Here is a 26010-nt window from a genome sequence, read left to right as displayed (position 1 = left end):
TTACGAAGATGGAAATAATATATCGTCGGTATACTACGAAAACCAGGTAAATGACAAATTTTAAAATATTGAGTTAAGTATACCAAAATTCTCAGCTTTTTCCGCTCTACATACAGGTAAAACCCAATAAATGATACGACTTACCATTCAGCAGATAATTTGTGTAATAAACAAATAAGTTACACCTAATCAACTTTTCATTTTCAAATAAAACAATATATCGCTACTTACTTCCATAAAATTAAAGTTCTGTTGCATGTAAAACAAAGTAAGCCCACATATATTATTATGCCGGACAACAATATATTTCTACTACTGCAAACCATATTCAGTAAAAAGGTGATAAGTGTCTTTAATACATTTTACGTGTATGATTTATTAAAATTTCTCTTTCATATCGACTAGTAAAAACCTTTAAGTACACTTACTTCATTCTACCTGAAAACGGGTTGAGTTAAAATTTAGAAATGGTTACTAAGCTAAACCCATAAATGATCTTTATAACACATACACAGATAGAATAACTGAAGACAGCAGTTCAATTCTTGATGATTCTGAGAACAATATAGTCTCAATGATGGAATCCATTTTTGATAGTGACTTTTCAGATGTAGACCCCACATATCAGCCAAGTGAAGAGGGATCGCTCTCTCTAGGAAGTCTATATGATTTACACACTTTGATAGCCTAAATGATGAGAAAAAAGATACTGAAATAGGTGCACCCACGAACAATTTAGTGTCAACTGAAATAGCTAGTTGGATATTAAATCTTCTTCTTGACAAAGTATGGAAAGACGTACGTCCACTTAAACGTTGGAGAAAAGCTCAAAGATTGGGTAGTAAATGTCGCAAAAAGGAGGCGTGCTGAGGGTTTGCCTTATAAGATAAAAAAAAGACCATAGACCAGCAATGCCAAAACCAGTTAATTGTTCAGAGTGCTTTTACAAATGTGCCAGTTATTTTAGCGAAGATTACAGACAAAGACTATGTCGTGATTATTGAAAGTTAGAATATATAGGCCAGAAACATTTTCTTATTGCACGTATTAAAACAGAGCCACCAAAGAGAGTCGTTGCAGTTCGTTGAAGTTTAAAAAACCACGTGAATTTTCCAAAAAGTGTTACTTTTCTTTGAATGGTCAAGACATACAGGTATGTGAGAAATTTCTTTGTAAGACACTTTGTATATCAGCGTCTTTAATACAAGATGTTGTAAGAAAAACTGGTATTCAAGGCTGTTATGCAGATACTGATAAAAGAGGCAAGCATACACCGCCAAATAAAACAAGCAGTAAAACCCGAAAAATCGTGAAGGCTCATATTGAATCTTTTCCAACCATGGGCCCTCATTATATTTGCCAAAGTTCAAAGCGTAGATATTTGGACAAATATTTAAGTATAAGAAAAATGTACCAACTTTTTATAAATGACTATGAGCAGAAGAAACTGGAAGGTGTTAGCGAAATTACATATCGAAGAATATTTTCTAACGACTATAATTTAAGCTTTTTTGTTGCTAAAAAAGATCAATGTTTAGTTTGTAATAAATATGATAGGGCTAATCCAACTGACAAATCGGATTTAGAAGACAGTTACAGAGAACATCAGAAAAGAAAAGAAGTATGTAATCTTAAAACACAAAATGATAAGAAAATATCTAATGACAACGGGATTTTCAGTTACTTTCGATCTCCAGGCCGTACTACAAATTCCAAGTGGATTGACTGGAAAACTATATTATTCTCGAAAATTATGTGTCTACAATTTGTGTGTACATTACCAAATGCAGCTTACTGTTTTGACTGGTCAGAAATTAACGGTAGACAAGGAAGTTCTGAAATAGAAAGCATTATACTCTACTACTTATCAAAATGTGTTCCAGAATATGTAAGTGAAATAAGTTTATTTTCTGATACCTGCAGAGGACAGAATCCGTTTAAATATTATTGAACGCAAATTTTTAGAGTCTGGACATTCCTATATGGAAGTTGACTCTATGCAGAGTAGTAACGAAACCGCTAAAAAACACAGATCTATCTATGGGATGCCAGATTACTTGTCTGTTTTTCAAAATGCAAGAGGAAATAAAAATATCAAGGTTGATGATAAAAAAGTATGTATAGAACCATACAAATGTAAAGAATTTAAATACTACGACTTTTATAATTTAAAAAACTTATCACACACTTTAATTAAAAACCGGACAAAAGACCAAAACTGCGAAAAAATAATGTGGTTGAAGATAAAAAGAATGAGATTGGTGAAAGAAGAGACAAACAGGATCTATTTGAATTATGACATATCAACAAGCTTCAATTATTTCCTTACTAATACTGCACGGCAGTCAACAAGAAAAAAGCACGCTGTTATCAACTAATTCAAGCAATCTTGAAGAACTTAAGCGACTTTATGATGCACATTTGCCAATTAGCATAGCAAAAAAGAGAGATTTGGTACAGCTACGTGATAAGGGAGTAATACCGGAGGAATATCACGGGTGGTATCGTAATTTGAAAACGGGAAATGATGTAACAGACATCTTGTCAGAGCCTGCTTTCAGTGACGAATCGGACGAGGAAGCCTCATAATAATAATATTGTTATTATTATATTTGAAATAAATTTGATTTTTTCTATAAAACTGCCTGTCATTCATATAAATAATAACTATAACTACACACAGCTGTTAATAAAATTTTCAGGGAAAACCAGTTAAATGTCCTACCTACCTATTACCTAGTAAAAGCCTCATATCTCGATCACAAAACTGGACAATATTATACTTGGTTTATTATATTTGTGTTAAATATGTTATTTGAAGAGTAATTGATTTATTTAGATTTACAGGTAAAACCAGGTAAGTGATAGCATTTCCAACTTAAATTTAGGATTAGTCAGATAGGTGTCTCAACTTTTTCAAACTAATGATAGAATATCATTTCAGATATATGCATCTTTCACTAGAATACCTAATATCAAAAACAAGCTGACTGCTTAATTCACAATATAAAACTAAACTTTAAAAACGTTTTTTCTCGATTTCGATATTCCGACATTTACCTGGTTTTCGCAGTATACCGACGATATGCAAGAATTATTCGAAGATGCAGCACGAAGTTCGACTGAAATAAACAATCCCTACGGCCCAGAAATAACAAACAAAGAAGTAAATATGGCCATTAATCGGATTAAAGATAGAAAATCACCAGGACCTGATGAAGTGCACGGTGAAATTTTAAAGCTATTAGAGGCACACCAAAGCACAGCTCTTATGAAGCTATTCAACAACATCTATGAGACTGGTTACTTACCAAAAGACTGGCTACTATCAATATTCACTCCACTTCCTAAAAAAGCCAACGCCAGAAAATGTAAAGAACATAAATTAATTAGTTTGATGAGCCATGTACTTAAAGTACTCTTTACTATAATTCACTTGTGCATATACATCAAATTAGAAGAATACCTGAGTGAAGTTTAATTTGGATTCAGAGCAGGACTCCGAACGAGGGAAGCACTTTTTAGTTTAAAAGTTCTAATACAGAGAGCCAGGGATATCAACTGCGATGGGTATGCATGTTTCATTGATTTCGAGGAGTCGTTTGATAAAGTCCCACATGGACAACTAATCGATATCCTAAAAACTTCAGGACCCGATGGTAAGGATATAAGACTGATCTCAAACTTATATCTCCAACAAAAAGCAACAGTACGATTAGAAAATGAACTGTCCGAGATCTACACAGTCAAAAAAGGAGTTAGACAGAGTTGCATATTGTCACCGGTATTATTTAACATATACTCTGAAAACGTCTTTAAAGAGGCCTTGGACGAATCAGATGTGATTGCTGTAAATGGTCAACTTATAAACAATATTAGATATGCAGAAGGTACAGTGTTACTGACAGATAGTGCGCAGAGGCTCCAAAGGATGATGGATAACGTTGTAGAAGCATGTAAGAAATACGACCTAAAACTAAATTGCAAGAAGACAAAAATAATGATCATTAGTAATAACACCGGCATAAACGCCCAAATTAGAATTAACGATATACCGTTAAAAAGAGTGGAAAAAATATACTATTTGGGCTGCAATATTAAGGATACTTGGGATCAGAGCTACGAAATAAAAACTCGTATTGAAGAAGCTCTTTCAACAGCCTTAGGAAGATTCTCTGCAACTTTCTCATCTTTAAGTATCAATATAGTAATACGCATAATAATTCTTAGATGTTTCATCTTTAGTGTCCTCTTCTATGGAGTAGAAAGCTAAAGCCTTACAGAAGATGCCATAAAACGATTGGAGGCATATGAAAGTGGTGCTACCGACGTATGTTGAGGGTCTCATATATACACCACACAAGTAACATAACTACTATTCTCCAGAGGCTACGAAAAGACAAAGAAATTATTAACACCATAAAAAACAGAAAATTTGCTTACTTCGGCCACATCTTGCGTAATGATAAATATCGAATTCTACGGTTGATTCTACAGGGCAAGATTGAGAGTAAGAGAGGCCCTGGACGTAGACGTATATCCTGGCTGGTTAATCTTAGGAATTGGACTGGTCTAACGTCAACTCATTTATTTCGAGCTGCTGAGAATAGAATAAGATGGGTCAATGTGATCGCCAACATCTTTAGAAGATAGGCACATTTAGAAGAAGATAAAAAAGTTAAGTGGTGACGTTACAAATTCCAAAGAAGGTTTTTTTTGCAGAGAGTCATGACTCGTATGAAGTTTCAAATGACAATATAAAAGAAAGTGTGGAACCTCAAGTTCAAGAACCCACTGATGATACCAGGAAAATACATCATGGTACGAATAATTTTCTGAGGAAAACGAGTATTGTTTATTCAATTATATATTATATATATATATATATATATATATATATATATATATATATATATATATTATAATTATTCAATTATTTAAGATATTATGAATACTGGGAAAATAAAATCAGGAGATGAAAACAGCGTTACGTTTTGCAAGGATTTAAGGAGATTCAAAAATATTGCCCAGTTTGCTGTTTTATGATTTTTAATAAAAAATTTTATTTCTGCATTTTTAATGTTGCTTTTATTGTTAACCACCATTTAGAAAATTAAATATAACAACATTAAAACAATTTTAAATTTATTTCAGAAAGACTAGTTGAGTTAGTTGAGTTAAAAATTAATACCCAAAATTTTAAAACCACCCACATTCGATGGCCAAACAGCATGGGAAACTGATTATTTTCAATTCGAAGCTGCAGCTATAGCAAATGACCGGATTGGGAAAGAAATGTGTATCACTAGATCTTCTTTGGTAGTATCGCTTCGAAGACAGGCAGCAACCGTTTTGCAATTTCTTACACCTAATTGTACCTCCCTCGTTAATGCTTTAGAGACAAGATATGGTCAGCAGAATTTGAAGCAGGTTTTCTTGCAAGAATTTAAAGCCGATATTAAAAGACTATTGCATTTGGCGTGCCCCTAGGCACCTAAATATTTTCTGGAACAAATTGGAATACAGGCGTTTATATTGTAGCATTTGAAAATTCTTTGGATACGTATTGAAATCCACTCGTATTTGTTAAGATATCAAAGAATAATCTTAGTATATTTCTGTTTCCTATCGTACAAGTTAAAACACCGAATCTTTCAACTTTCTTTTATTTGCGTCGCTAGAGTTAATGAAAACCATTTTATAGTTTGTTTTAAATAAATATTCCAGTTTATATCTTTTGTTTATACCAAGATTGTGCGAATGAATTTTAAAAGTAAGTGTTTACTCTTGGTAAGGCCGGCCGCTGTGTACTAAACACACTAAAGGCGTGTTTAGTTTTATTGGAGTCCGAATTTATTTTCAAATTCGTATTCTTTTCGTTTTCCTTTTTTGTCATGGAAATATAATATAAAGTGACGGTAGCAGTTAAAATGTGTAGTATTGAGCAGTCAACAGTTGCAGTTTAAGTGAGGTTTGAAAGAATGGTTATCTCCATCCTCGTTTTGTTTCTCTCTGGTTGTCATCCCAGGCTTTTTGCAGTTTGGAGATGAATTTGTTCCTGTTCAGAAAATTCCAGTATGATTCCAGTTTCAACCCTCAGAAACTTTAATGCTTTTATTTTGGTGAAATCAGGTAACTTTTTGTGTTAAATTCCAAAGTCAAGATAGACAATTAAAAAATAATAATAATGATTGCTTTCATTATTTAAAAAGATAATTCTTTATTTGCCACAGTTTATAGCTCAGTAACATTTGTAAGTTTTGTAGCAATAGAGTTTGTAAACGAATAAGACATAATTATGTAAGTTTCTTCTTCTTTATTTATTTTTGTATGAATATCTGTAACTAATACTGTAATTTTTTTGCCATCTGTATTTTTGTAACTGTTTGTGGTGAGACACAAGAAATATTTAATTCTTAGTAAACCATTTTGTTTGTTTATCTTGACGAACCCCTTTTTTTAGTTTCATTTGAAAAGATATATTTTTTATGTTTAATAATTATTTCAATAGTTACAACTAGCTGTTGTAATGGTTATAATGTTTCACCTCGAAGCGGCGTCCTTTTTAAATTGCTAGAGGTATTTCCTGTTTCCTTTTGTTTCGTTTGTCCCAAGAGATTAACTTTAATACCCCTTTGTTTCATTTTTTGTAGTTGCCCTAATCCAACCCCTTGCCATTCAACTTATTCACGACACAGCTCTCCAAATAAGCCCCGAGTGCCGTTCGCACAGTTTCGTTTATTTCGCTTGCCCTATCTTCACCCCAGTAACTTCTGTCCCAATTTTCAAACTCCTATAATTATACCCTATGTGGTAGGCAAAATATTTCGTTGCAATATATGGACTACAGGATGTTGAAATGCAACAAGCTCTCCGATTACAACATCACAAAACTCTAAATGGAGCACTAATTTTAGCCCACGAGTCTGAAATAACAATGAGAAATTTTAAGTCGATAGGAAATTTTAATCCTTTCTAAGAAATTTGGGTGCTTCATATTATTAATTCCATATCCATATTATTAATTTATTAAAATTATTGCCAAGTTTGAGCCAAGTAGATTTTAAATAATTTTGAAATTCATCGTCATTGGCTCATGGCGTTATGTTGGGCATTACCAGCTGTGTTGTTCTGAAGCTGTACAATCTATAATTTTCAATCGAAGTATAATAGCTAAAAATAAATGTATTAACCTTAAAAAATATATAAAAATATTACTTTGCCAATATTTTATTTTATAAATTATTCTACAATGATTTTTTAGAAAATTTTATACGTCAAACTCATTCAATTCCAAGTATTCACTTACACTCATTGTTTTCTTCAGCTTATAGGCATCTAGAAACAAATTAAATAAATAAGTTATTATTTATAAAATTTTCATATTATACAAATTATAAATTTAATTTAAAATATCTAAAGAAAAGGGGATATGAATAATAACTAAAAATATCACAGTAGAAATAAAACTAAAGGATCTTAAATTTTGTAGTTATATTTAGTATTTAGTTTTGTCGTTTTGTATTCACATTAATGCCAAACGTATTAGTGTGAATACAAAATAATAACCCAGACAGCATACAAACTCACACACACAAACACAAAATAGTAATCCTCGACTTGAATGAGACTTACATACCCGCAGAAATATTTAAGGATGAATAGTCCGAGCCCCATTACTCTCCAGGCACTCGTCCATAACAACCTCATAGTCACCTTGATGCGCTATGAGAGACTACTATCATACAAGGTGGTCCAGAATTATATACATTAACTTCTAGAGCTCATAGTACGTCCAAAAATAAGGGTACTTCTTTATGTACACTTTTTTATAAAACTGAATAATAAGGGAGATACAACCTTTTAAAGGGGTGAATTGAAATTCTTATTTTTTCAAATATCTTCCAAACGGTTTTAAATACGGAGTTCATATTTTGGGAGTGATTATAAGACATTAGGATAATTAATTTCATGTCACCACCTACCACATCCTATATTAATACAGGGCAGTTTTGGAGGGTAAGTGGGGGTGATTGCGTCACACGTTTTTTAATTTTTACATATTTTAAACAATTATTTTAAAAATTGTTTCCTTAGACTTTTCTACGCAAAAAAGGTGCTCTTGTAATATTTCGATAGATATCACCGTTTTCGATTTATTTAAACTCGAAGGTATACATGTATTTTATTGTAATCGTTACATTTCTTAATATTCATCAAGTATGCTTTGGAATTGACACTTGTGTTAGCAATATTATTACAAATTAATGGAAAACTTAATTAATACTTAACATTTAATTAATGGCGAAAATAATATTTCACAACAACTGTTCAAAATGTCGTCCATTTTGTTGAATACATAATCTAATTCTTTTATTTAGCGAACGCATTAATCCATTTAATGTTACTGGACCGTTTTGTAAATCGGTAAATACTTGTTCAATTTTGTCTCTTAACTCATTTACTGTATTAATTGGAGAAATACACTTTTGATTTTAAATAATTCCATACTGTAAAGTCCATTGGATTAAGATCACAATTACGAGCAGGCCAATGAATCGGTGCATCCGCACCCCGGCCTATCCACCTATCAGGGAAATGTTCATGTAACCACCTTCTACAAATTCTTGTGTAATGTGGCGTAGCACGATCATGCATGAAAAACATGTTTCTTCGTATTTGTAATGGAATATCTTCCAAAATATCATGTAAAATATTGTCTAGAAAATTGTAATACATTGTTCTGAAGCTATTTTCTTGTGGCATTTTAAATTAATTTATATTTAAATGGGAATAAGCCACATTAAAGGTTAAAATAAGTTTATTGACGTTTCAATTTCCACTTCGGATTTCCGAAGTGGAAATTGAAACGTCAATAAACGTATTTTAACCTTTAATGTGGCTTATTCCCATTTAAATATAAATTTATTGTAATACATGTTACCATTTAAATTTCCGGGAAAGATGTGGCATCCTATGAAACTATTTCCTAAAGTAGCTGTCCAAACGTTTATCTTGAACGTGTGTTGGAAGTGAGTTTCCATTGTAGCCCTTGGATTTTCTTCAGCCCAGAAGTGCATATTTCTAGAATTGAACATACCTTGTCTTGTAAATGTGGCCTCGTCTGTAAACAGAATGTTGCTTAAAAAATTTGGTGCAGTTTGAACTTTATTTTGCAATACTTCACAAAAATCAACTCTAAGTGGCATATCGTCAGGTAACAATTCCTGCACTTGTCGATAGTGGTAAGGATGTAATTGCTCTTCATGCAGAACTCTTAAAACACTTTGATGGGAAATATTCGTTCTTAATCCTAACCTGCGTGTATTTATTGTGGGGTCATTTATTACAGCATTCAATATTTGCTGTTCAACGCGAACATTTCTTGCTTCTCTACGATGACCAGCATCTGTATTCCTTCTTTGAAGACAACCGGTTTCTCTCAGTCGTCGTTCAGTACTTAAAAAAGTCCTGGCATTGGGAATATTTCTGTTCGGATACTTTTCTCTGTAGCGTCTTACAGTGGCAGCAGCATTTCTTGAACATTCCCCTAATACTAAAAGTATGTCTGTCATCTCAGAATTTGAATAGTGTGCCATATTGCGGGAAAACAAATTTAAAAATATAGCAAAAGAGACGTGTTAAACAAATTTCACTGTCGAGTACAATAAAAGTGTAGATAAAATAATTTAATTGTTATTAAACGTCAGTGACAATTCATAGACTACTTGAGATTAAAGTGTTGTTGCTAACACAAGTGTCAGTTCCAAAGCATACTTGATGAATATTAAGAAATGTAACGATTACAATAAAATACATGTATACCTTCGAGTTTAAATAAATCGAAAACGGTGATATCTATCGAAATATTACAAAAGCACCTTTTTTGCGTAGAAAAGTCTAAGGAAACAATTTTTAAAATATTTTTCTAAAATATGTAAAAATTAAAAAACATGTGACGCAATAACCCCCACTTACCCTCCAAAACTACCCTGTATTAATATAGGATATGGTAGGTGGTGACATGAAATTAATTATCCTAATGTCTTATAATCACTTCCAAAATATGAACTCCGTATTCAAAACCGTTTGGAAGATATTTGAAAAAATAAGAATTTCAATTCACCCCTTTAAAGGGTTGTATCTCCCTTATTATTCAGTTTTATAAAAAAGTGTACATAAAGAAGTACCCTTATTTTTGGACGTACTATGAGCTCTAGAAATTAATTTACATAATTCTACATACCACTTACATACCACCTTGTATATGTCAAAGTCTTGGAAAATAAGACCTTCGTGTAAAGTCTTCTCCGGGTAAAGCTGAGACCAGCATGCGGCGCTTTAGTCTCGTGGTTTTGTTTTTCTTGTCTTTATGTGTTTTGTGTGTCTGAGTATTAAGCTTTCTTAAGTGTGCTAAAGCCTCTAGGCTCACTCAGATGAGAAAATGAGCACCTTTAGTCCGTCTTTTAGAGATTTGTTAGTATTTTTTTGGATGGCATGTGTCATTAGTAGATATTTAAAGAGAGATCCCGACCACATATATAAGGGGAGATCCCTTAAACCCCGATCCCTAAAACGATTCATATCAGTACCTTGATACCATGTCGTGATCCCCTGATTTATATAAGTACTGAATATGTCTCATGTCGAACGCCGCGTTTTAGGATGTAAACTTTGAAACAAAACGTCAACGTGTAGAGAGCACATTCTGAGTTGAATGATACATACACGTCATGCGCCGAATGTCGCACCTTATGTTAAACGTCATATAAAATGTCGAATGTCGTATAAAACGTCATAAAAAACATCAAACGACGCATTAAACGTCATAAAAACCGTAGAACGACGCATAAAACGTCGTAAAAAACGTCAAACGACTCATAAAACGTCGTAGAAAACGTCGAACGACGCATAAAACGTCATACGTCAAATGTCACATAAATCTCATAGGTCATACGTTTGCACATTTGCTGGAAGTCTATGTCTGCCGGCAAGCACAGCAGGTCTATGTTTATCAGTGGAAGTTGCCACATGCAGTGAAGATACTGCATTTGGCTCCGTAAGGGCAAGAGGGGAGTTACTACTTATCGATATAACAGCTTTTTGATGTCACCTGAACGGGAATCGGCATGCCGATTCTGGATCACGATGAGGGCCAACGAATATGTACGTTGTGATACATTGGCATAAAACCCCCTGATATTTCCAGACCACGTTGGTCTAGAACCCTCTGACAGTTCCAGACTACGTTGGCCTAGAAACCTCTGAAATTTACAGGACACTGATATAAGGATATGTCCGGGATCTTACTGACAATTCCAGGATACTGTGATAAGGATATGTCCGGGATCTCTCTGACAATTCCAAGACACTGCAATAAGAATGTGGTCGGGATCTCTCGTAATGTGATGTGGTCGAGATCTCTCCTTATATATGTGGTCAAGATCTCTAGTACCAAGATGTGGTCGGGATTTCTCCTTATATAATATGTGGTCAGGATCTTTCGTACTATGATAAGGATGTGGTAGGAATCTTCCTTTATATATCTACTGTCATTTATTTGTAAGTTTTTGATGAACCTAGGCCTTTTTTATGTTTCTTATGATTTTTTTAGGAAGTTTAAGATGAGGATCGGCTAAGTCGATTAGTCGTTGCCAAGCAGTTGTAGTTTGGGTCTTCTATATTTTCACCCATGAAAGACATTATACCTTATGATCTCTAGCAGTATGTGTTTGTGATGGTCCAATAATCCTGCGAATTTTGTTGCTTGCTTTGTCGTCGATCGGGCCCAGTAGTCTGATCTATGTCTCCGAAAAGAAATATTTCGACCACTTATAAATGGACGTTTGCTGCTTGTCGTAGTGCTAAGTCGCCACAATAGGCCATAGTGGAAAAGAGTCATTAACAACAAAGACGTATATTAAAGATCCTGAGCTATTTAATACGATTTCTTTATTTGGAATATTTAAATTATTATTTTGAAACTTTTGAAAGAATTTTGCGTTTTGTGAATTCTTGTTTATTCTGCTTGTGTTCGAGGAAATTTAAACAATTATAATATGTATAATTATATACCACTACGCCTTTGTCCCACTGAGGCAGTCAAAAACAATAGACCTCTATTTACCACTTACTTCTCTGGCATCCAATACTTTCAACATATTTCTCACACATAAAAAACACACACAATGATAAATTGCATTCCACAGTTTCATTCTCTGCGTTTCTTTCAAACCCCACCGCTTTCGTTTTTTTACATTGACTATCACACCTAAAACTTAGACAAAACATTAATATTAGAGATACAACCGCTGGTATCAGTATCATCGGCAGGGGACGAATCATCACTGCAAGAATCAGCAGGACAGAACATACAAGATGCTGAAGGCTCAAATGCATTTGCTAAGCATAATTACGATACGACACCTAGAAAAGTGGCTAATACGTCATCAAGTTTTTCATTGTCTAGAAAAAAAACTCCGAAGCCACTCTAACAAATGATGTTCTGATATCTGTTAGAGAATATTTCAAATGTCCAGCTCCATCTCCTCCACCACCGAACCCACCTGACGATCGCTTTAAGTCTTTTTTTTTTTTTAAACAAAAGTAGGTTATCTACAGTGTTTTCTGAATTTAAAATGTCTCTAGTATTGTATGGTAAATAGTATTTAATTCTGTGACAATTAAACTGTTTTCCACTAGCCAGTAGTGTCCTCGACGCATCAAGGAATTTGGATATCGGTTAAAATACTTGGGAATTCCAAGGTTGGCCAAATCCAAATTTCTAATTGATTCGATGCAGGGAAATTCCACTTTCGCTACGTAAAACAAAGGATTTGTTTTATATAAAAGCAGGTAGATTTTCTCTCATCGGTCAGTCGAGCTTGCCTCTTCTTACTGTAGACCTAGTCGGTGCTTTATTGTATCAACTTGAGCTATTGTTTTATTTCTGATTTCCTGTGTACCTTTTTATTTTAGCATTTGTCGTATATTCAGACCTTTTCAGGTTAGAATATTACTATTGTTCATGTATTGATTTATTTACTATTTTATTTGATTATTTTTGATTCTTTATATTTCTTGTATTTGTGTCTAAGTAGTTCTTTCCGGTAAGTTAAAGAACTCTTAGAAATATTTTTCTGATATTTCACTTGTGTTTCATTGTGTGTCTAAGTCGTTCTTTTCCGGTAAGTCAAAAGAACACTTAGAAGTATTTCCATATTTGCACTCTTATTTCTGATATTTCGTATACTTGTCCCTGTTATTTTCATTTTCACGCTAAGTCGTTTCTTCCGTAAGTGAAGATACACTTAGCTATATTTCTATATCTTTTCCGCATTTTATTTTCTTATTTTCTATTAAGTTGTTTCTTCTGTAAGTCAAGAAACACTTGTAAATATTTGTATTCTTATTTTTGCATTTTATTTTTTTCTATTCTATATTACAAGTCGTTTCTTCCGTAAGTCAAGAAACACTTGTAAATATTTATATTCTTCTATTGCATATTTGATTCTCTTGTTGTTTTTCTGTTCTAAGTTGTTTCTTCCGTAAGTCAAGAAACACTTAGACATATTTTCACATATTGTTTTATATTTACTTATTTCATTTGTTTATATTCCTCTCTTAAGTTGTTTCTTCCGTAAGTCAAGAAACACTTCAGAACATTTCTGCATTCTTTTACCTTGTGTATTTTTACTCATATTTCTGCATTTTTCTATTCTTTGATCTTGTACATTTTTACTTTTCATTCTAAGTTGTTTCTTCCGTAAGTCAAGAAACACTTAGAAACATATTCTTTGCACTACATTTATCATACCATTTTATTTTATTGTTTACCAAGTTATTCCTTCCGTAAGTCAAGGAATACTTAGATTATTTTACCTGTTCTGTTTTCCATTTTTGATCTGTTATTTTGTAACTGTTCCTTGGAACCGTTACCTGTAACAGATACTTGTCGCTGTAACGGTTATTCTGTAACGGCAACAGTACTGACCCATTTCACTAGCGACAAACGAAGATGGTAAACACCCGTTCCAATTCCGGAGACAGGAAAAAGTCCGAAGAGCCGGCGATGGGTCCTACAGGCCCAAATGCCCCCTCTCGGCAACAGTAGCGCACCTAGAATTTGCCTCTGGGGGGTTTTGGTTGATCACCGAAATTTTTTTTATGATGTTACCTCCACTTTGAGTCCTTAAAATGTTTGAGTAACAGTGTCGAAATAGGGTCCTGGGGGTTTTAACTGCCAAAACCCCCCCCTGGGTGCAACACTGCCTCTAGCACATGTGCTAACGTAAGGGGTGCACCGCACTCATCACAAATTGGGCATTCTTCTTTGTTAAACAAATGTTTGTGAGAAAACTGGGTATGTCCAAGTCGTAAACGGGAAATAATTATCAGCTTTCGTCTGGATACCTCGGGTGGTTGCCATAGTCCAATCTTAATTTTTAAATACTGAAGCTTTGATGGTGTGGATTTTCATTTATTGTTCCAGTTTGTCGAACAGGTGCTTTATGAAAAAAAGCTAATGGATGCTGCGTGTATATTTTCCTGATTATTTGTAGTGATGACATAGAATCTGTCACGATTAATATTTTGTTCATCTTATTTGCATCTGCGTGTAGTACTACTACTACTAAGGATTTCCACAGTTTTCACTGTCTTCCTTCACTCAACCGTTTTCTCCAATTTTCCCTGTCATTCCAGTCTCCATCTCGCAGGGTTCTTTTCTCCATAGCCTCGTCGATTTCAACTCTGAATGACCTTCGGGGTCTTCCTCTCTTTCTTCTTCCAATCGGGCTCCATTCTGTGATTTTGTTTATCCAGCGTCCTTTGTCCGCTCTTCTGACGTGGCCGTACCAGGATAGTCTCTTCTCCTCTATATAGTCGATTATGTCTGATTGCACTCCCATTCTCCGCTTAATCTCTGCGTTTTCAATTCTGTCTCTTTTTGTAAGTCTACAGCTTCTCCTCAGGAACTCCATTTCTACTGCTCTTATTCTACCTCTATTTCTCTTGTTTATTGTCCAGTTTTCGGACCCATATGTCAGGATACTTCTTGTCAGGGTATTATATATTCTCTTTTTTGTCTTTATCGTAATGTTCTTATCCCACAACACTGAGTTTAGTTGTCTTATACAGTTTCTTGTTTGTCTCAGTCTGTTGTTTATATCTTCTTCTGTTGTTCCCTGGTTCGATATTATGGTTCCTAAATACTTGAATTTATCTGTTCCATTTATTTGTCTTCCCTCGTCTATCTCTAGGTTTCTCATATCCTTGTTTTCTGTTGTTAGGTATTCGGTTTTCTCTAAGTTTATTTCCATTCCGTTGTTTTTATATTCTTCTTCTAGTTTTCTGAGCATAAAGCTGAGATCTTCTTCATCTTGTGCGATGACTACTTGATCGTCGGCAAAACTTAAGGTGTATAGGTATTCGTCTCTTACTGGTATGCCCATTCCTACGCACTTTCTCCTCCATGGTTTGAGTGTCTTTTCCAAGAATATTTTAAACAGAGTAGGGGACGTAGCACAGCCTTGTAGAAGTCCTTTTGTCGTCTTAAATGGATTGTAGGCTTTATTTCCACATTTAATAGCGTGTAGTACTGCTTGGTAAATTGGATAGAGTTCTCCTGTTAATATAGTTGCAGTATCTGGAATTCTATGGGTTGATGCTATTTTTTTAGAATTGTAATAGACTGCAATTAACTATTGAGATTTTTATAATATAAGGTGAAGATGAAGATATGTCCGATACCGTCTCAGGACTTGCAACTTAATGTAGAGTCATATGTCGCCATGTTACCAATCCAACGGTAACTTTACCATCTTAATTTTAAATTAGACATAATGTAAACTAAATTTCATTTAGTAATTTTTAAAGGGTTTTTACCCCCATATTTAGTGGCTACATCCATGTATTAACCTGACACTGATGACGGAATACTTATTCCGAAAACGTTTTGTCAATTTAACATAGCCCAACTGGGTTTTTTATATATCTTTTATAAAGGATTTTATTCAAAATTTTTTTTAGAAAGTAAGTAGTTAATTGGTACATTTTCGCAATTAATACAACCCATTATATTCTATATTCGTTATTATTAATTTCGCCAGTTTAACAGATATGAAATATAAATATTTGTACTAGTTTATAAACAAAGTTTGTCGGAAAGTTATTTATTTCAAATAACTGTGTTATTTTAACGTTATCAAGGTCTTAGCTAATAATACTTCCTTTTTAAAAATGCGACCAAATTTGTATACCATATAGCAGCATAAATTATTATCAGGGGTTATGCATGCTTTTTATCTTTGTGTAAATATCTGACTGTTTGTTTTTTATTTTTAACTTATATTTCAAATAAATATGTATAATCAAAGAGTAGGTACATAAAAGATGCAACACAGTTACTAACTTAAATATTTCAGTTACGATTATTGACATTCATCACATTTTCGTATAAAACAAATGAAAATTTAGATCATACGGCAACGCACATTATTCTGCGTATTTTCATAACAGCGTACATATCAAAATGTTCCAAGACCTAAGCGGTAATATATAAAAACTGAACACACTATTGTGGCAAACTTACTGAAACAAGCCCAGTACTAAAGTTAACTGAATTCAAAAAATATTTGTGGTCCATTATGACGAAAAGCAAAATATTCTCATCAGATGGTTTTGAATAGAGGACAAAAAAAAATAGAATTTTGAATTTTGAATTTTGAATTTTGAATTTGAATAGAGGACAAAATTTTGAATAGAGGACATTAGCCTCACCATGAATATGACAAAATGTGAATATCTCTCAGTGGGAACAGATGAAATATGTGACCTAGTCTTGGAAGATGACAAAATCAAAGGCGTGCAATCCTGCAAATATTTGGGGGTCATTTTCAACAAGAAGGGAAATAGCGCAGATGAAATCAGGGAAAGAATAAACAAGGGCAGAGCAGCGACCCGTGCCTTAAACTCTCTTCTCTGGCAAAAAACAATTCGACGAGAAACCAAAAAACACATTTACGGTAGTATAGTCCAAAGTATTACACTTTACGGTTCGGAAGTATGGGACGTCACCAAAGCTAATAGAAACAAACTTATGACGACAAAAATGGATTATCTGAGACGAAGCTGCGGTAGATCGAAACTGGAGAGAGTTAGAAACGAACAAATAAGAAACGAAATGAAAATGGAGAGAAATATCAATGATGACATAGAAAGAAAACAATTAATCTGGTTCGGCCATGTTAAAAGAATGCCAGAGTACAGATGGCCTAGGAGAGTACTGGAATGGATCCCTCCTGAAAGAAGAAAGAGAGGACGACCACGGAGAAGTTGGCGCAACGACATTGATGAAGCAATGGCGGCAAGAGACTTAGAAGAGGCAACTGCATATGACAGAAAAAGATGGAAATTGGGGGCGGAGAAGCGGCGACAGCCGTAATAAATCCGTTATTATATATTTATATACATTAGCCTCACCTACGGATCTTTTATAAGGCGCCGAATTGTGAACATTGCAACTTCCGACTAATCATTTGGAAGACATGCAAAATGTATATTTTACGGTTAACGTCCGAAATCAGGTTAATCTCAATATTACCATGTTAATATCGAGATTCACCAGTCTAGTTGGTTAATATTTGAAGGTAAAACCAAAGAATAATCGCAAGATTAAGAAGAGAAATGATAGAGGCATACAACCAAATAGAACGAGCTGCACAAAATAGTGGTCTTAAAATCAATCAGACCAAAACAAAATATATGCAGGTAAGTAAAAACGCAGAAATAAGGCAGCCACAAAATATAACAATAGGAGAATACAACATAGAGGGGGTAAAAAACTTTATATACTTGGGATCCCTAGTCACGTCTGATAACGTAACGGAGGAAGTGAAGAGGCGAATATTTATTGCAAATAAATGTTACCATGCCTTAATTAGACAGACACCTAAGATCAGATAACGTCGCAAGAAAGACAAAATGCCAAATATATAAAACCCTAATAAGACCGGTACTCACATATGGCTCAGAAACCTGGACACTCACTAAAAGAGAGGAAACGTTGTTAGCCACCTTCGAAAGAAAAATCTTGCGACACATATATAAGGGCACAAAAGAAAACGGAATATGGCAAAGACGATACAACTCTGAACTATACAAAATATACCAGGATCCGGATATTATAACATTCATTAAAATAGGACGGCTGCGTTGGATAGGACATGTAGAAAGAATGGAAGAAGGCGAAATACCAAACAAAATATTCAAACAGATGCCAGTAGGAAAAAGAACAAGAGGAAGACCGAAACTGAGATACGTAGAACAAATAGAAAATGATATAACAACCTTAAAAATAAAAACCTGGAGAAAAAAAGCACGAAACAGATCAGAATGGAGAAGAATCCTGGAACAGGCCAAGACCCAAAAAGGGTTGTAGAGCCAGTGATGATGATGAAAACCAAAGAATATAAACGATCCTCAGCCTTTAGTCGGACATCAATCGACTAATCTCGACATTAACACAAGGAGAGTCTTGTCCACATATTTTTATTTTGTAATGACGTGGAAGTTGCGCAGCAAATATTGTCAATAATAAGTAAAAATTTAAGTATTTAATATGTCCAATAAATTTAACGACCGGTTTTACGAGTACCCTAAAAAACTTCTTTGTGCCGAAAATAACAGTTGGTCTATCGGATTCTATCTTTCCAAAGGACTGAATTAATCAAATAGATACAGAAGACAATCTTCAGCATTCATTTATTAGATGAGGTAAATAGTGTAGAAGGTGGCAATACAAATAACAAAGTTATTGGGAACAAATTCATCGGACTCTTATAACAGTGTTAACAGAAATACAGCTATATTGTAAAGCTATGGGTAGTAAATAATTGATATTTAATATTCGTTTTTTCTTATTAATTGCAGGTACAACTTTTATAATCAGTTGGAACACACCAAAAGAAAACAAAAAATTTAGTTTTTTGTAAGCATTTTTTGCTTAAAAAAATGGCCTTTAAGTACAGACAACCATTTTTGACTCATTTATTGTTCTGAAAAATATAGTTTCAATTTTGTAAAGATGATTGAGCATATTTTAAGGTTTTGTAAAACTATCAATTAGCTTAAAATAGCTGTATATTGAATTAAGTATTTATATAATATTTAACACTGGTTTTATTTATTTTTGCCATCTAGTGTTTACTTATGAAACTAAGTTGTTGCAAGTTTATAGTTTATACTTAGTGTTCATTTAAAAATGAATAAAGAGAAGTGGCTTATATTTGTTTAATAATCAATCATATTTTGAACAGAACTTTTTATACATTTGTTAAATATTTCCTCGGAATAAATAAAAATATTAAATAGGTGTGGGGATAAGATACACCCCTGACGGACACCTCTTTTGATCTGCACCCTTCCAGTGACTTCCCTTTCGCAGAATATCCATCAATTGTTTATGATTGATATTGTCAAATGCTTTTCTAAAATTCACAAAGCACAAATACACGTCCTTATCAACGTCTCTACACCGCTTTATAAGCACCTGGAGAGCGAAAACTGCTTCTCTAGTTCCAAGTGCTTTCCGAAAACCAAACTGCGATCTATCGATATTTGACTCACATTTATCATACATATATTCTTCTATGAATGATCTTAGTGAACGCTTTAGTGACAAATGATTGATCAAGCTTTTAAGCCGGTAGTCATCACAGATTTGGGCATTTGGTTTTTTCAGGATTGTAATAAATGTTGACTGTAGCCAGGTCTCCGGGATTTTACCGCTATTATATATGTACAAATTCTTCACATTCAACATAAAGGAGTTAAGCTTTCTTTGTTAGAATCTATGGAAATTAACAAATAAAAAAATACAGACGTAATTCTTTTTCAGTTAAAGACTATGAACTGTAAACACATGCAAAAACTAGATCACTTAAGAAAGGCACTCTACCGAAACAGCTTTAGTGATAATAAATTATAATAAATATTGTAAAATTTTTGAAAACAAAAGTTTTCAGTGTTTTAATGTTAAATAAAATAAATTTTTATCAAGTAACGGCCGAATTTATCAGTTTCAAACAAGATACGTTTCAGTAACTTACTCGGACTTGATCGTCTTGTTTTCACGCTTAATGAAGCTCTTCTTGGTGGCGGAGAACTTGCACTACCTGTTCCCCCAGAAGTAACTCTTCGTGGCTTGATTTCAACATCCATTCCAGGTACAAGTGTCATCCTTCTACCAGGTCTTTGCATTTTAATTTGCGAAAACAAGTGTTTGAATTCTTCTTTCATTTTATCGCTTTGCATAATTTTAAGAATATTGTTTTTACGTCTTTCTAGGACCCGTGGACCAAATATGTCAAATTCCATTTTGTCTATTACCTCCAAACACTACAAACACAAAGTTAAAGTTTAAATTCATTGGGCAATAAAAAGTAAGAAAAGCTTTTAAGCATTTACATAGATTTTGAAGAATCAACCTGTAACTATTCCTGTTGAGTTCACTCTAGCTCGCTTTAGCGATAAATACTATATCTTAACTATCAACCCGGTAACCGTCACACCTTAAATTCATTGAAATAAAATTCTAAAAATTCGTATGAGTGTTTTTTAAGTGACTATGAACGTAAATGAGAAACGTACTTTGCAGTCACGATCTTAGCATTGACCTTAGAGTTCGAATGACATCTTGCTACATCTTTCCTGTCCTGCTGTATGGAGTGGAAGCGTGGATTCTAACTGAGGCTATCCTTAGACGCTTGACAGCCTTTGAGATGTGGGTATACAGACGACTACTGAAAATTAGCTGGGTCGACAGAGTTAGAAATGAGGAGGTCCTTAGACGGATGAACCAAACAACACAACTGGTCAATCTAATAAAGAAACGCAAGCTGGAATACTTCGGTCACATTATGAGACACTCTGAAAAATATGATCTTTTACATCTGATCATTCAGGGGAAGATCCAAGGTAATCGTGGTCCTGGTAGAAGAAGAACATCATGGCTGAAAAGTCTAAGGCAATGGTATGGAAAATCAACTATATCGTTATTTAGAGCTGCTGTCAATAAAGTCACGATAGCGAATATGGTGGCCAACATGATATCCAACGATCGATAACGGTCATGGAACTAGAAGAAGAAGATGAACGTATTGGTGGTGTTGGCATATGCAATTTTTGTATAAAAAGTGGAGTTTGAAAATGTTGCCCTCAAGTAACATTGTCCATTAGTGGTATAATGAGAACGTTGCTCCAAAGCAACAATAATAGTTTGACGTTAAAATTTTTGTATTGTGTAAACTACTTTAAAGCTACAGATACACTATGAAGCATAAAACTGCAAATAAGTTAGTTTTTTTCTTTATTAAGACACGGCGACAGTATTGTGCATTTTGTGCATATTATATATGTTTTCCCTGTACAGCCTGGAAATTTGCATCTTGACGTAATGCTCTCATCTGCAATAGGGAAAACGATCAAACCCATCTTTACGAATGTCTGCTTGGGTTATTTCTTTAGTAAGTTTGTTTTTTCGTACATCTTCTGATGGCTACTATTTGACGGTCTTCCTACTCTGTTCTGCTTAGTTGGTTTTCACGCTTTGCATAGACCATCAGATATTGCCAGTTAGGTATCGAAAAGTGATAAATCAAATTTCTTTGCTCTTCTAGCTAATATCCACGGGTATCATATCAATAAAATGAAAAACTATTGGTAAATAATATTTCTTCGACCTGATTTTTATACGATAAAATCCTAACATGGAATAAAGGAGATCTACACCTTCCATGTAGTTGTTGTAACTGTAATAAGGGCACTCTTAGGACAAGGTATCATTTTAGGTGTATTTTTTGGTAAAAAAAATCTTTTTTCTACCTTTGTTTTTCTTCTAGCATATGTTGACATTGTAGAAATGAGTTCATTATCAAACCAGGACACTACACTGACATCCACATTGTCTATTTCTTTACCATATGATATCTGCCGCGCTTCTTTATGTATTTCTCAGCTGTCATCCAACCACGTTGCTGCTCATACTAAGATTTGCTCCTCGAGGTACAATGTTACCTTGGGAACCAGCAAACAAATCAAAGTCATAGCTGAATCCCGAAATACTACTCACTACAAAGTTTTTAAAGCCCCCCTTATTGGTTCTCTTTGGGTTATACTGCTTTAGCTAGCTTGACGCTTTTGTTGGCATAATCTATTCGCTACAGCTAGGAATTCCTCTTTCGGAACCATAAGTACAACTTCTTTGATTTGGCTCAAACAGGTCCGATTTTGAATAATCTGTCATATCCAGGCTGATTTTCAATCATGTCATTATTGTTATTAAAATACAAGAAACGTTTTTTTCATTCGAATATGTTACAGCTTATCACATCACTAACTGCTTGGTGACCAATATTGGCATTTCAATAGTGTCTTGTTAATGAAAGTTAAATTATCGACATGTAAATAGTAATTCCTATAAATTGTTCTATTCCATATTTTTTATATTATCTGGTTTATCTGGACGTTGTTGCACTGAGTATAAATTTGATTGTTCTGTGGTATGCTCTATAAGACCTTCAGGAAAGAGAAATTTAAAAAATTGGACCGGAGTTTCTAAATTTTAAGTCGAGAATGGTAAATTTTCAGAACCAGTAAATTTTGTATCATTTTCTAATGTTTTTACATTACCTTTCACCCAATTATGAGATTTTTTCTTTTATATCGCAGTACAAAGAGAATCTGAGGACGTGGCAGTAATGACAGTTTCATTGACATTTCTTGGTAAATCTTCAAGCTCCTAATTGTCACTATCTTGACACAATATCATCTCATTTGTGCCATCTTCATCGGAGAGCTCTGATTCTTTACTATTAGTACTAACTGGTATTCGAACTTCACTCATTATTTCATAAATGAGTTTCGGATCCATATCTACAAAAACAATCAATAAGTCCATAACTTCATAGTGTACCATATATAGGACAAACCCTTTGTGGAAGTTTCAAGAGACTTTTAACATTCATAATTTTTAGTAAGGACCTTACAATATATCTTATATCGCAATACAATGAATTTCCATTTTTCTCGCCGTAAAAAACGTTTTTACCATGACAAATAACATCAAACTTCGAACACTGTTTCACGTGGTTCAGAATTTCAACAAGTATGAACTTGAAACTGCGCAAGGCTGCCTATCTCGCCGTCAGAGCTAAGCCGCAGTACTCGCGAACACTATTAGTACGTGCCAGATATAGGTTGCCATACAGCTATGACAAAAATTGAGTTAAAACATTAAAAAATTTTTTTTTGGTTTGTGCCATTTAGTGGTAAATATTTTAGTTTTGTAGAGATTAGATTTAACTCGTGTTAAATACTTAAAGCTATTTTCATTCTTAATACAGTAGTCTCTCTCTCTATAACGATTCCCTATATAACGATAATTCCTCTATAACGATGAAAATAGTAAACGTTGGTTGGTTCGTCATAAGAACAATGTATTAATTCTTTCTCTATACCCATATCGTTCTCTCTTTATAGCGATAACTTTTTAGCGTTCAATAGTTGATGACAAATGTGTTATTGTGTTTAAAGTTCAGATTACCGGAGTCACGAGTGGCAAGGTGATTGTCCAGCGGTTGTTTTGTTTTGCGCTTAAGGAATGCGGCCACCCATTCTACTCTTTCTTATCAGAGAATTAAGTGACTCACGTTTATTGTTCGGGCGGCGTACCTAACTGTTATCACACAGATGTCATCTATTGACGACTTTTCATTTCCAGTTTGAAATGTGTCTTAGTGTGTCAACAGTCAACATGTTTTCGAAAAAGCGTAAAGTGCTCTCGGTGGAGGAAAAGTTATCGATAACTCGAGCAATAGAGAAAGGTGAAAAGCAATCGGATGTCGTTCGTCGGACGGGGCTGTCTCAGTCAACTGTGGCTACGATATTGAAGGACAGAAAAAAGTGGCTTAAAGCGGAGATGGAGGGCGGTAGCAGGAAGAAGTTGCGGAAACCTCAGCACGAAGATTTAGATCGCGTTATGCTTCAGTGGTTCCAGCAGCAGCGTATGAACCATATTCCACTTTCTGGGCCTGTGGTCAGGACAAAAGCTGAGTTTTTTTGCAACTGAACTTGGAAGTGAGAATATCAAGGCTGAGCATCTGAGGGTTGGCTCATCAAGTGGAAGCTACAACACACGATCAACTAGGGGCAAATCAGCGGAGAGGCCCGCGATGTTAACAAAAACGTAACGGATGATTGGCTAGAAAACGTGTGGCCTGGACTGAAGGCACGATATGCGTCAGACGATATTTTCAATGCGGATGAGACTGGAGATTGTTTTTTAAAATGACACCAAACAGAACTTTAAAATTTAAATTGGACAAATGCGCTGGCGGAAAGCTCTCTAAGGCACGCATTACGGTTTTAGTGGCCACTAACATGAGAGGTTCGGTGAAGCGAAAATTGTTAGTGATAGGGAAGTCGAAAAATCCGCGTTGCTTTAAAAACATAAAAAATCTACCGGTGACCTATAAAGCAAACAAGAGTCCGTGGATAACCTCGGAAATTTTTAAAGAAGCAATAAGAAAGTGGGATATCGAGCTTAAAGGGAAAAAATGCTTTTGCTTGTAGACAACTGTCCTGCTCATCCTGTATTGCGCGACCTTCAAAACATCGAACTCTGTTTTCTGCCAGCAAACATAACGAGTGTCCTTCAGCCCATGGACCAAAGTGTCATTAAGAGTTTGAAAAGCCATTACAGGAGAAGACTTTTGATGGAATTGGTTGAGAATAATGGCGATCTTAAACTAAACATTCTTGACGCCATCCTAATGATTAGTAAATCCTGGGACGAGGTGACGAGCAATACAATAAAACATTCCTTCAAACACGCAGGATGGCTGGAAAATCAAGGATTGACTGATGATGAAGATGACCTGTCATTAGATATTTGGGCCAGACAGTTTGAACTTACTATCACTTACGGACAGGAAGAGCTAACAGATTTTAAAAAAGTCGATGAAAATGTAGCTACAACATCTGGACTTGACGAGGACATCCTGCAAGCAGTTAGGGTAGAAGAAGAAAAAAACAGTGACTTGTAAGTGGAAGTAGAGCCAGAACCAGCTCCGACCCCTCAGCAGGCATTGGATGCAGCAAAAGTACTGCATCGATTCTTCATCCACCAGGAAGACGATATGAGTGCTGTGGAAGATTCCATGCGTCTTCAGGACAAGGTCAGGCCAGTTCTGTGGAAAGGAAAAAGAAGACAGACCAAGGTGACAGATTTTTTTGTTAATGTAGGCTAAATATATTTTACAGTAGCATATTATTTTTTTATTGTACAGTACACATGTTTTAATTGTACAGTCATAACATTGTATTCCACATAAATCTATGTGGAATACAATGTTAATTCATTTATATTCGTTTTGATATTTTTTTTAAATTAAAATAGGTTATTTAGTACAGTATTATTGATATTACTGTACCGAATTTTGTCTCTCTCTGTATAACGATCTCTCCTTATAACGATGAAAATTCCCGGTTTCTTGCATATCGTTATAGAGAGAGAGGACTTATATATATATATTTATTTTACATAATTTGTTTTGTTCACTTACCAATGTTAAATATTCCACTACTTTGTCATCCTTGTATTGTCTTGCAACATTTATAGCATTGTTTATATCATTTCTAGCATCGGGCTTAATTTTTTGTGCTATATCAATTTTAGCGAGTAAAACACATGCATTTACGCTCCATTCATATAATTCAGGATCTTTCGCTGCTTGCCTCTGACAATTAAACGCGTACGATCGGGCCATTTCATAATGCTTAGTACTTAAATAAAATCGTCCTAACTCGTGTGCACACCAACATATCTCTTCAGTGGTCTCTGCCTGTTCTATTTTGTGTTCGTATGTCTCTATACGTTTTCTAAAATTTACAAAATAGATATTAACAATTACGAAATACAAAATATCGTGCATATCACTCTGAGATAGCGCG

General features: G+C 34.4%; 1 protein-coding gene across 2 annotated transcripts in view; it reads right to left on the bottom strand.

Annotated features, from left to right (window-relative positions):
- Window positions 1–7217: 7217 nt before the first annotated feature.
- The window catches only part of LOC140440579 (outer dynein arm-docking complex subunit 4-like), a 53146-nt gene continuing 34353 nt past the window's right edge, over window positions 7218–26010 (bottom strand). The window contains exons 6-8 of one of the 2 annotated variants that reach the window (XM_072530957.1): window positions 25623–25938; window positions 20109–20397; window positions 7218–7338 (exon numbers count right to left, since the gene is read on the bottom strand). In XM_072530957.1, coding sequence (XP_072387058.1) covers window positions 7271–7338; window positions 20109–20397; window positions 25623–25938 — 673 coding nt within the window. In that variant the 3' untranslated portion in view covers window positions 7218–7270. Of the gene's footprint in view, window positions 7339–20108; window positions 20398–22689; window positions 22933–25622; window positions 25939–26010 lie in introns of those variants that run through there. The other variant, XR_011950871.1, reaches the window with a different exon arrangement.

This window comes from Diabrotica undecimpunctata, chromosome 5, assembly GCF_040954645.1.
Source record: "Diabrotica undecimpunctata isolate CICGRU chromosome 5, icDiaUnde3, whole genome shotgun sequence".
Lineage (NCBI taxonomy): Eukaryota > Metazoa > Arthropoda > Insecta > Coleoptera > Chrysomelidae > Diabrotica > Diabrotica undecimpunctata.
This window is presented reverse-complemented; position numbering and strand designations above follow the sequence as displayed.